Genomic DNA, 12,744 nt, shown 5'->3' on the forward strand with positions numbered 1-12,744 from the left:
AGTTTATAAAGCAAATTTTAAATATTTCTTATTGAAACACTCTTATTTTGAATTCAAAATTTAAAAAATAGTAGTTGAATTTCAACTTTGAGAATGCATGCTATCTCCCAATCTATATTAGGGTCCAATTAATGCATCAAAATTTCATCATTTTTTTGAAGTTTTATCATGTTTAGTCATGCGATTGAACTACGATGTTTGAGTGTAATCCAATTACTAGTATTATATTTGAGTGGAGTCATTCCATAAATTTACCATTTTCGGTTATAACACGATCGTTGTTAAGGACACACTTAATCATGCTCGAGAAACGATAGAAGAAGATGAAGTGTATGGAGAAAGACTTGTGGTGGTGGTAAAAGGTGAGGTTGAGGCAAAGGGTGAGGTGTCTTTTACAAATACCATTCCTAGAGTTGTATATTATATTTTGCATTAAGTTTGGAGTAGGGGAGGACTCAAGACTTTTACTGTTGTGGGGTCAAAAATTTAAATATATTTTTTTAAAAGAACAACATATTAATGGAAATAAGTTAATACATATTTTGATACTTTGAAAACGTTGTATAATTATATCATTATCAATGTTATTAAATAAAATTTGCTACTTGTATAGGTTTGTTTATCATTTCATAAATGAAATTGAAATAAATTTCAAGTTTAATCAAGGAAGTAAATGAAATTCAAATTTAAAGAAAATATAATCCGAAAGTAATTTAAATTATATTTAATCCATAATGATCCTAAATTTTTTTATGTCATATTCCATGTAAAATTTTCTAATAAAATGATATAAATTATATTGAAAAATTTATCGTGTAAAAATAATAAACGTTAATAAAATAATTGAATTTTTAAAAGAAAAGATGAGTTAAACGTCTTTTTTAAGACGTAAATTTAACACATATTTAACTATTTTCGATATCTGTTTGAACCATTTGATATGAAAACGATATAGTTTTTGAATGAGCTTCTATATGACATAGGCGATTTGTGAATTCAAATAGCACATGATCGCTGACGAATTTTACAAGTTAGGATGTTATCGAAATTCTCAAAATAGTAGTTTCAAATTGCCTATTTTGAAATGTCGTAACTTTTGCTATAGTTGACTACTTTGCACACCATTAATGAGTGAAAAACTAGACCATAAGCACTTCGAAATAGTATTAAAAATAAAGTATTTTAACTTCATTCGACATACCGTAATGAGTGATCAAAATAGATAAAAAAAAAAAAAAAAAAATGAGGCAAAGTTTTGTGGGGGTCATTTGACCCCACATGACCTCATGTGGGTATACCCCTACTTTGGAGAGCCGATATGGTTTCATCCATGGAAAGTAATCAAACATGCAGTTTATTATAGTTGGGTGGTGACTTAAATAGTAGAATGTAAGAAAAGTAGTTATTTAGTAGTCTGTTGGATTTTAGTGTAGTGGATGAAATCAGATTCATTCATACTGTATATGAACTTTACATGTTGGATTTATACATACCGTATTTACGCACATCGTATTTACAGCTTACTGCATATGCAGCATATTATATTTACACATATCGTATTTGTAGCATACCGTATTTGAACAGCATACCATATATGCAACAGCTTAGCATACCGCATATGCTGCCTATCGTATATGCATATATTGTCTCTAGATACCAGTTTCACACTTACACATACTGGATTTGCACAAACAAAGTTTCATATACCGATTCGTACATACAAAATATGATCTAAATTGTGAGAATTAAAGCAAATTAATCTACTTAAACAAGTATAACAAATTATATTATTTGTAGAGACACAAAAGCAATATAAATTCCAGAAACAGAGATTTAAACTAGAAAAGTTAACTAAAATCTAGAAAGCATGTAAATTTGCAAATAACAAAATGTACGGAGATTCAAACTGGAAAGTATATAATTCTGAAAATAAACTTTTAACCCGAGATCAATGCAAACACAGTTTCCTTAAAATAGATTCGTCATCTCACCTTGCGTGCTTGAATTTTAATACGAGTGTCTGTTTCATAGTATACAATGATAATACAGCAGAATTTGAGCACTGCAAACACCCCTCCGACGAATTGTTTCAGTGTTCGAACTGTATCACCACCAATATGCAGACAGAAACTCAAAGTATTTATGCAGACAAAGAATGACTATGCAAAGGTTTTTCCCTTGTATTTCCTGTGTATGCAGTGGAGGAGCTTGCTGAATAAATAGACTGTAATGGAGACTTCAAGGCCAGGAGTTACGTCATTAACTCGACAATGAATATTGGAGTTTCGACTGTTTTAAGATTTAAACAGTCAGTTAAAGAAAAGCTAAAAAAATTTAGCAAAACGTGGACTATCCAAAGCGGCCAATTTTTGCTCCGTTCGATCAGACACTCGTGTACGTAGATCGTGCCCGTACACAAATTTAAGGCTCAATGTACAATTTCAATCCTTGATTTGCACCCCTCTGCGTGCGCACGTGGAGAGAGCCTCTATGCTATACATGAACACACCATTCCCAAGTTTAATCCTATATAAAGTGGTTCATACTTTCTTCATTTTCCTATATGGGACTAGTTTTATTTTCCCACATAAACCATCTTTCAATGGTCAATTTTGAACTCCAATTTCTCATTAATCCATTCATCAATTTTGCCAAGTAAATATATAATTTTGATACTCTCACGGAGAAGAACGTGGATCAACTTTGATTTTTCAACGAGTCTCACTCAAATTTTATATCAAAATCATCCAGTAACCCATTTTTTCCAACATAGTCGAATAGGCATATGATTGATTGGTCAAATGAACAGTCGTTGGCAACGCATAAGTCAAATAGTTCTTGGGCATAGAGGATTGATGAAGAAGAGAAAGACCTGATTCAACTATATAGTGATAACACGGTTCAACGATACTATTAAGGTGTTAGAGTTCCATATATTTTTGGAGTTTTTAGGTCAATTTATTTCCCATTCTAATAAGTGTACAAAGTTACAATTTTTCAATCATATATTTGAATAAGGTTTATCAAAATTTATTAAAAATTAATTTTTAAATAAATTAAATATGAGCTAAAATATCATTACATTAGTCAAATTGGGGAGCTGTGCATCGAATCACGTACAAGGCGTCGCGACGCTTTAATTTAAAACTACAAATAATAAAAGAAAAGAAAATTCCAATGCCCGACCATGGTTAGACAATTTAAGCATGGTAAAAAGCAACACCTTATTATATTATTTTGACTTTTTTCGCAAAGTCTTGTCTTCTTCGTAAATTTTAATTTTTAATTTAATTAAAACTTTTAACCTTAATTAAATTACACCTGTCCAACTCTATTCCGGGCAGCCTTTGCCCGCTGGGTATTTGGCCAGTCCACTTGATCCAAAAGCTGCCCGAGATTACGGGCAGCTTCCTCAGTAACATCCACGCACACGCACTGTGCTGCTTCTCTTAAAGATTATATTTACATCTGTCTGTCTCTGTAGTTTTCTCCGCTTGATCGGACGGTCCAGAATGAAAGTTGCCTCTGAACTCAGTTTCCCCAGATTTTAGCTGAGATTCCACCAATCCAAGCTCAGATCTCTGCTTCTGGTAAGCTTTCTCATCCGTCTCTGCTTGATCTCCAATTTCGCCTATTTTTGTTTTTCAGTGTCCGATTTTTCTAGTTTTTTATATTGTTTCTGTAATCTGTAATTGTGCAAAAAAATTGCTTGAATTTCTTGGGTCTCGACACTGATGCTCTTTGAATTTTACTTTATAAAGTTATGCTGATTATCATATGTTTTCGGAAGATTTTCCTTCGATTTCTGTGACGAGTAAAAGTAATATTTGTCTTCTATTTTTTCCCTTCAAGTTTTTGTAAAATCCGTTTTGCTGTTCTTGATGTTATTTGTTAATTAAGATCTGACGGTTGTTTGTTAATTAGATTAGCTATATCCGACGGTCTGTACTTAACAGGTAGTGCTTTGTGCTTTGTGGAGTAAAGTATGGGGATTGACAGCGGTTCTGTGGGCGTAACTATGGTTGAACAAAGCCTGCTAACATGCGCCGGTGGTGAAGCGCCTTTAGCCACTTTGATAGTCTCGACTCTGGTCAAAACCCAGTACCTGTTTCTAACACAGGTAAATTTTGTGAAATTAAACCGAGTTGACTCGGTCCTTCGATTTATTCAATTTTACTCGAGTGCATATTTTGATTTCCCCCCATACGTTTGAAATAATTGTATTAATTTTCATTATGACTGCCACTAATACAGTCCCAAAATAGGGGAATTCTTTGCCCACTGACAAAAAAAATTTTTAGTAAAAAATTATTACACATTACGATGACATAAATCATCTCATATATAATCAGGAGTACATGAAGCTATTGATGGAACCCAAGACGAGCGGAGATCATCAAAAGGGTTTCCCCTGCAAGGCGATAGATGCTGAGAATGGTGATGGAAATGGAGATGAGGATGAAGAAGATGATGGAGATGGAGATGGAGATGGAGATGGAGAAGGCAAGGAAGACATATCTTATGAAGATGGAAACCCTGGCGGTAATAAAAAAGGTCCAGACAAGGAAGAAAATGTTGACGAGGAAGATGATCAAGATGACGATGATGATGAAGCAGACGAAGATGATGAAGCAGACGAGGATGAAGGAGCTGGCAATGAGGAAGAGGAAGAGGATGAGGAAGAAGATGTGGAAGAAGAAGAAGAGGAGGAGGAGGAGGAAGAAACACTTCAACCCCCAAAGAAGAGGAAGAAGTAAAATATCATAGAAATGTTGTCTAATGCTTAGCAGCTGGGGATGTTTCTTTCATTAATCGAGAGTCAACTCAGGTTGAGGCAATGTCAACACTATATTATCATGTAGTATCATTTCTTGGAATAATCATGCACGCAATTTGGTTGTAAAATAACTGGAATGCCCTTTTCCCATACTTTAATACTAAAAATTAGACTTGAATTTGAGACAATATATAAACCATTGATCCCATATTATCCGTCAAAAGGCTCAGAATGATGTTTAATTTCCACATTATATTATTCTAGCACATGTAATACTGTACGGCATTTGCATTTTTTAAAATTGATCAGTTTGGCAAGATGAGTTACAATATTACGGAAAAAGGGAAATTAAAATCTCATAGGTTAATATAACACAAGTCTTAAAATGTAGAGAATAGAGGCAAGACACTACTGGAGTGAATGACTTGATCTGTTGATCATCAGAGAGAACCATAATATACTAGCAAGAGTACTCCTATAAGAATCCCGAGATATGGAAAACATTACCAATGGCCCCCAGCCGGGGGAGGCGCACAGAAGGTTATCGCAAGAGTGCTTCTATAAGAATCCCGAGATATGAAAAACATAACTAATGCCAAGGCATCAAATGGGGTAAAGTCGAAGAAGAAAAAGAAACCTCACAACCAATAATAGGGCAGAACATTGTAGAAATAAAAAGGGAGTCAATTAACTTCACAGTGATTTAGCAAACCAGTTACATAGTAGGCGTCCAGAAGTACCTCATACCTCACCGAGTCAGTTCATCATATGAAGCATGAATTCACAAATAAAATCCAAGCCTTTTTCCTCAGCTTAACCATAAGGATCGATAGATGCTAAAAGGCACCAAGATCACCTCCATATCATGAGAAATATTCTCTCTCAAACATTGTTCATCCAGTCGGGTCAGAGCTTGTCATAAACTTCTGATGGAAAATGACAATGGAAAACACAAAAAACAGGGAAGACGAAAACAAAAGGAAACAAGACCTCAAAAATTACTTTCCAATATTATATATCCTATAAGGAGGATCGATATGTTTCAATTGTTAGAATAAGTAAAGTTCCATTTTTTATCTTTTTTTCAAGGCTAAAAATTAAATTACTCATAAGGTACAAAGAGAAGTATGTGTACCATCAAATGCCCAAAAACTTGTAAAAATATAACAGAGAGGATACCAGGGTTAGTATACAACTCTAAGAAATGGCAAACATATAAACATAATATTTAATAAAATCAATAATGACCAAAAATAGAATAGAAAACCCAATAGGGGGAAAAAGATTAGTGATTGTCCTAACAAGAATTTGGGAAATGCATAATTCACCACGAAGTAAATTTATAATACAATTTTTTTCCCAAGTGAAAATAAAGGGCATCAATAATTACTAGCAAAGTTTTCCTCAATTTTCACACTTTCAGGCTTCTTTCTCAGTGTACTGTATGGTACTTGGCAAGGTAATACAATATACAACGAAAGAGCAAGTTAAAACTTGATAACAAAGAGTTTTTTTTTTTTTTTTCTTTTTTTTCTTCAGCATCTAATGCCAAAGAACCATGCTCACACAACTATCAATGTTAAGTTGGTCAATTAACATCGAAGTGAGGAACACTATGAATATCATAAATACATAATTCTCCAAAAATGATCAAGAATGCAATAGTAACTAACCTAAATTTTATGGGAAGAAACTACATTGCAGAAAGTGGAAAAGAGAAGCCTTTCTTGAATATTGATCAGCTATTCAACATAAACCATAAAACAAGTTTAGCAATAACTAATACGCAAATTCAACTCATCTGACATCAAATGGGGCAAACCCAATGTCCTCCTGCTTGGGAGTTTGTTTTTCACTGGTTTTGACAGGTTTTAGGTGGCACCCTTTACTAGGAGTTGAAAAAATCGTTGATTGCTAGTGTTTTTTAGCACCTTTTTAGATGGTTTAAAAACCACCCAAAACCACTGTAGCATAAACCCTTTTTCGTATTCTCTTCTAAGTTTACTATTTATAAAATAATTATTTTCAATCAACATATTTTTCCAAAACTAACTTGTAAATAAAATTATATATTAACTAAAAAAATTATTTATAAGAAAGAAAATTACATTATAGTTAAAAAAATTAATTATAAGTAAAATATTACTTATAAGATAAAAATTCACTTTTGTGTAAAAATTTGTTTATAAAGTAAAAATACTACTAATAAGATAAAAGTTATAAAATATAAAAATTTACTTATAATTAAAAAATTCAGTTATTTGTAAAAATTATTTAAAGGTACAAAATTAACTTATAATTGTAAAGTTTACTTATAAGTAAAAATACTATTAAAATTTTAAGTGAGTATTTAATTTTATTTAACTTTTTAAGTTAACTATTAACTTATACGTAACCTATTACCTATAAGTAAAATATCACTTGTGAGTAAAAAAATTTCATATAAGAAACTATAAACTAAAAATTTCACTAAGGGACATATATGTAATTTTATTCTTTGAATAACTTACAAAACCGATGAATAATAAACTCCCAAGCATGGGTTGGACTGTTTTAAAAATCTTTACTAAAATCACTCAAAACCGATCCGCTCATAAATGCTCAAAATGAGTACTTTAAAAAATGCTATCACTTAAGAATAATTCCAGCAGCAAGTTGTCTGGAAAACAATAAAGACAAAACAAACCCTTGTGTGCCAAAGATGACATCAAAAAATTAACATGGCAAATTACATATCCACAGCCCATAAACATCATGTTCATCCTTAACGGAAGAAACATAATAGAAAAAGGGAAAGAAACAACTCAAAGAAAAAAAATAACACAAGGGAGAATAAAACAGAACATTACTCAAATATCACCAAAATCAAACAAAACTTGGAAAACGAGAATTAAAAGAGACCAAAATACTGAGAAAGGTTAAAATCATTAAAACCGTAGGAAGAGGTAATAAAAGGTTTTGCAATAATATGAATTATTATCTATGAAGTTCTTCAAATGTTAGTAAAAGGACATAATAAAGTGAACTACGAGAAAAGTAATAAAAGATAAAAACATAAAGCTGCAATGTCATATTCCACGACCAAGCCACTGACCCAAATTAAGCCACTGGACATTTGCCAAAACTATATTAACTTGCTTCTCGAGCTCAGCCACAATTCTTCTGCAGGAATGACTAAGACTGTCAGGAGGTAATACAGAAACAAAAGGCATAATAACCGCAAAAGTTACTTTGTTTATCACGAAAACCTACAATATCTGGAAAAAATTATTATGAAAACGGAAAGCAGCGAATGAAACTAAATGAGAAGCTTCATACAATCCAGTGAATCCACTAATTGCCCAAATAAATTTGAATTTCACTCTTCATCTTTTGCTTTTTTCCGTAGATCCTTCTATTTTTGGTTAGAAAACTATCTGTATTTATCACAGAGATTCTTTCTCTTCAATAAATTAAGTTTTCATCCCTAAAACATCCTTATTAATGACAATCTTTATTAATCCTATTAATAACCAATACATCCTCATTAATCAGTCTCAACTCAACAATGATCTATCTTAACTAATTGGGTATTGCTTGTCCAAGTCCTAGTTCAGCGTTTCAAACCTTTAGGGTGTGAACCCATTATATGTTCCATAAAAACTTTAACCAAGACAACATTTGCTCTTCTTATATGATTAAGCCCTATTTGACAGCCCTTGTTTGGGAAGAATGAGATTTTAAATAGTAAATTTTTGGAGAATGTGTGATTAAAAAGTAAGAAAAAGTTTTGGGTTTACGTGAAAAATATATATATACATATTTATAAGTAATCAAGTAATTTTATTAATAGATAATATATGGGGAGTATTATCAATTTAAACAGGAAAGAAACGACATAAAATTTGGTAGCCCTTCTACATAATTTGTGGCTGCAGTCTTAGACCAAGTATACAAAGTCATATAGAACCATTTTTTAATTTGCTTTGTTGTTCTTGCTTGGTCTTCGAAACAACGGCTATTCCTTTCTCACCATACACACCATACAATGCATCCCGAAATAAGGTTCCACACAAGCCTACTATCCTTATCTCGGGATTTTCTCCTCCATGCTCACAACACATCCTCCATATGCCTAGGCATCACCCAATCCATATGTTGGGAAGCTAGAATAGTGTTCCACAACCACCGAACACCTTCACAATAAAGGAACAAATAGTCATTCGTTTCTCCGTCTCTCTTGCACATATCACACCATTCGGTAACGTAAAAACCTTTTCTACGAAAATTATCCACCGTTAATGTCTGTCCCCTCACAACCGTCCATAACAAGAAAGCCACCCGTGGGGCAGTTTACATTGCCACACCATCTTCCAAGGAAATGAACTCTCCGTCGATTCCAATATGGATCTAAAATAAGTGCAAACTGAGAAAATACCATCCCGTGCAAACTTCCATCTGCTCCTATCATCCTCTCCCACTTGAATATGCACCTCGTGTGAGAACGTGTGGTTCAAAATGAGCATGAGAAAAAAAGTTCTGAAAGAAAAGTTACAAAACAGGGGGTAAATTTTGAAATTTCATTCTGGAATCACTTCAAAATTATAGAGCATTCCTTGGATCCACAGAGTGCCAATCCATCAAAAATTCCTCTCTTGTTTTTTGTTCTATAAAACACGATAAATAATTTATTATCTATCAAGGAATAGGTATTTCGTTCTATAAAAGTAACCACCAAACTAAAAGGACACCAAGAACAAAGACATAATCCTAAGTATAATTTTGATGAAACTTAATATTTCTTGATAGAAGGCAAGTCCATATTTGACATGCACACTTATGCTTCGTCCATTTTTGTCAGTTAAGCTTCTTCAAAGTGTAGCATTCCAACCCATCAAAAACAGTTGGCTTAATAGCATTTGTTTGATCTTCAAACTTTATATGCATTTGTCTATAAGGAATGGTTTTGTTTCCAAAGATATCTCTTCTTGATACTTCTTAATCATCTCCACAATTGTACTAATAGGCTCACTAAAATGGGTTTTTACAATCCCATTTTAACAATCTAAACTTTCACCACAACAAATGGCCTACAGATAAATTCAAAAATAGTTGGCTTTTAGAGTTAAGAACTTGTTCTGGTCCCAAATAGTAAGTTACTTCTCAATTTACAATTTACATGAGAAATTTCTACTCTCGCCTTTTAGGACAGAATCCAAGAGTTGTATATTTGGTTCCACCGTATGATTAGATAAGTTATATACTTTGAATTAATAAGAGCTTCTATTTTCTTTCCATGATTTTATTGGATAGTATTCCTTGTCTATGTATTTACCTTTTCAATTCTTTGAGTCCATAACAACTTAATTAAATGGGTTGATATCCACTATGGAAGATTCAGAAACCTAGTAGTTTTGGCCTACAACCCGAAACCACTAATGAGATCAATCCCATAACCCACTCAACGCATCTGACCCATAAACCAATTTCTCACTACAGCCAACAGACAATTAACAATCCAAAGTCTCAAGGTACAAACTTTAGATAATTGCATGGGTCCCTTGTCAAAGAAGATGTTCTTAAGAATAGATTTCTATTAGAGATCAAATTTCTAGCACTTCAAATAGGTGAAGGGGCAATTCATTCTATACCAAGTGGGGGACTAATTTTGGTACAATTCAGCTCCTAGACTTTGTAGCTGCCTGTAATTAATAGTAAACTTTACCTTTTCGTTTGACTATTTATTATTTTCTAGTATACTCTACATTTCCTAAACTTAATCTTCAATTTTGTGTTTACTTCTCAACTCCTATAAAAAGACATCCAACTTTGTTATTACTCTTGCGGATCAATTGAGAAAAAAATATCCTGCATTTGCTTGTCAATCAGCACAAAATATAATGTAGCGGACGTTGAGAATAATGCTTGTACCTATAATGCAGTACACAAATATTTGAGAAGCAGACAGAAATGTAGCTACACAAAATGAGGAATGAACCATACCACAAGTTCGCAGAGTAACCACCTCTGCCAGTCCTCGGAGACTTAGCCAAGGATGTATGTTCACTCTGTATTCTTGGGTACACATGCTGCAACCGCATAAGCATTGCTGCGCTTGATCCTCCACTACCAGCACCAGCACCACCATAGGCACCTAAACCCAGCCCCTGCAGCATCGCGCCACTTGACCCCCCACTGCCAGCACCTGCACCACTATAAGCACCCAAACCCAACCCCTGCAGCATCGCCCCACTTGACCCCCCAATACCAGCACCAGCACCACTACCATTATAAGCACCTAAACCCAACCCCGGAAGAATTGCCCCACTTGACCCTCCACTGCCAACACCACCATAAGCCCCTAAACCTATGCCCTGAAGCTGACCTCCCATCATCCCATAATACCCTCCCATCAAACCACCCAAATTTGCATTCCCAATCGACCCACCACCATACAAAGGATTCACAAATCCTGTCTGCTGCCCCAACAATGCCAGATTCTGTGCCTGCTGAGAGGCTGCTGCTGCCACCATGTGCGGCTGAACTGGTTGCAACGTGGTAGTTATTGATGCTGAACCACTACCCACCTTACTCTTCCCCTCCGTGGCCTTCTGGCAGTGCAATTGATGCCCTTCAAATACTTTGTAAGGCTCCTCTAAAACCCTTTTAGCTCCCTCCAAATTTTTATACACGAAAATTGCGTACCCTTTAAATTTCCCTGTTGCGGGGTCCAACCCAGTTGGTCCACTCTCAATTTCCCCAAATTTCTCAAAATAACCCCTCAACTGCTCTGCACTCGCATTCACTGGCACATTACTTATATAAATCTTCCTGTTTGCATAATCCCCAGAAGACGGCAGACGGATAACTGTTTCTGGAGCTGGAGCTGGAGCTGGAGCAGCATTGGGACCCGCTGAGGCCAGCTGGCACGAGGCCACACGGTTGCCAATGTTAATTTTAGGGTTTTCCAATAATTTCTTCGCAGATTGCCGGGTTTTATAGGTTACAAAAGCATACCCCTTGCACTTTCCAGTTGCTCGATCATTCACGATGTTCAAAACCTCTATTTCACCAAACGATTTAAAAACCGACTGTAGGGAGTCGTGCGTGGTGTCCCAACCGAGACCGTAGACAAAAATTTTGCGATGGGAGATGTCCTTGTCGGCAGCGGTTTTTATAATGGAAAAAAGGGAGTCGTGGGATAAGCAGAGGTCGGTGACGAGGGTGATAAGTTTGTCTTTGGAGAAGGCCTCGAGGAGGGCTTGGAGCTTGGTTTGCGGGTCGAATTCGGAGTCGGAATCGGATAATTGGGTTCTGGATTTGGATTTGTTCTTGATTTTTTTGTCGCTTTTAGGGGTGGGAGCGAGTGATTTGTTGGCGAGCCTTCGTTTCTTCACTCTGGTTTTCGCCATGGAGACTCACCGCTGAACGCACACAAAGACTGGACTAGGGTTTACAACGAAGACGACAACAAACGAAGTAAAACATAGGGGACATGTTGGAGAAACGTTAATACCTTTACAAATATTATAAAGTTCCTGAAAATAAACGAGCCAAAAATAGGGGTCGTTGTTTTTTTGGCCCCTGACTTTTAGAAATTAAATCACACATCTTATGGAACGACATCTCACTAACTTTTATCCAATTTAATAACTGATTTATTTTAATTCGTATTAAACAGAGGTTTACTATAAAAGTTGAAAAGGAGATAATAAACTTTTTACTTGCAAATAAAAAGATAAAATATGCGTAGAGATAATAATAATAATTACTTAAAAACTTCAACTAATTCAACTTCTTTTTATCCTTAGCCAACAGCTCATGATTGCTTAATGTTTATGAACAATTTATAACACAATAATTCGAGACGAATTTAGGATTAGATTCAAAATCGGACAAAAAAATTTCAAATCGAGCTTATAAGTGAAAAAAAAAATTATACATAAAAACTGATTTTTTATTTTTAAAAAAATAATAAAATAAAACTT

The 12,744-nt window shown here is 34.5% G+C and overlaps 2 protein-coding genes across 4 annotated transcripts; one reads left to right on the forward strand and one right to left on the reverse strand.

Moving 5' to 3' along the window:
- Positions 1 to 3,435: 3,435 nt before the first annotated feature.
- Positions 3,436 to 4,990, forward strand: LOC111373094 (prostatic spermine-binding protein-like). Of its 3 annotated transcripts, none has more exons than XM_022995573.1 (2): positions 3,436 to 3,590; positions 3,925 to 4,990. In XM_022995573.1, exon 2 carries the CDS (start codon positions 4,359 to 4,361, stop codon positions 4,755 to 4,757), a length of 399 nt encoding a protein of 132 aa, XP_022851341.1. In that variant the 5' UTR covers positions 3,436 to 3,590; positions 3,925 to 4,358; the 3' UTR covers positions 4,758 to 4,990. The 3 variants fall into 3 exon arrangements, with proteins under 3 accessions (XP_022851341.1, XP_022851340.1, XP_022851342.1); XM_022995572.1 differs by having other exon boundaries at positions 3,930 to 4,990; XM_022995574.1 differs by having other exon boundaries at positions 3,957 to 4,990.
- Positions 4,991 to 7,683: 2,693 nt separating this feature from the next.
- On the reverse strand, positions 7,684 to 12,283 carry LOC111373093 (UBP1-associated protein 2B-like). Its single transcript, XM_022995571.1, has 2 exons — positions 10,760 to 12,283; positions 7,684 to 7,939 (listed from the first exon to the last, which is right to left on the reverse strand). Coding segments are annotated over exons 1-2 (1,410 nt in total). The 5' UTR covers positions 12,169 to 12,283; the 3' UTR covers positions 7,684 to 7,938.
- Positions 12,284 to 12,744: the final 461 nt, after the last annotated feature.

Source organism: Olea europaea, unplaced genomic scaffold (genome assembly GCF_002742605.1).
Source record: "Olea europaea var. sylvestris unplaced genomic scaffold, O_europaea_v1 scaffold1069, whole genome shotgun sequence".
Lineage (NCBI taxonomy): Eukaryota > Viridiplantae > Streptophyta > Magnoliopsida > Lamiales > Oleaceae > Olea > Olea europaea.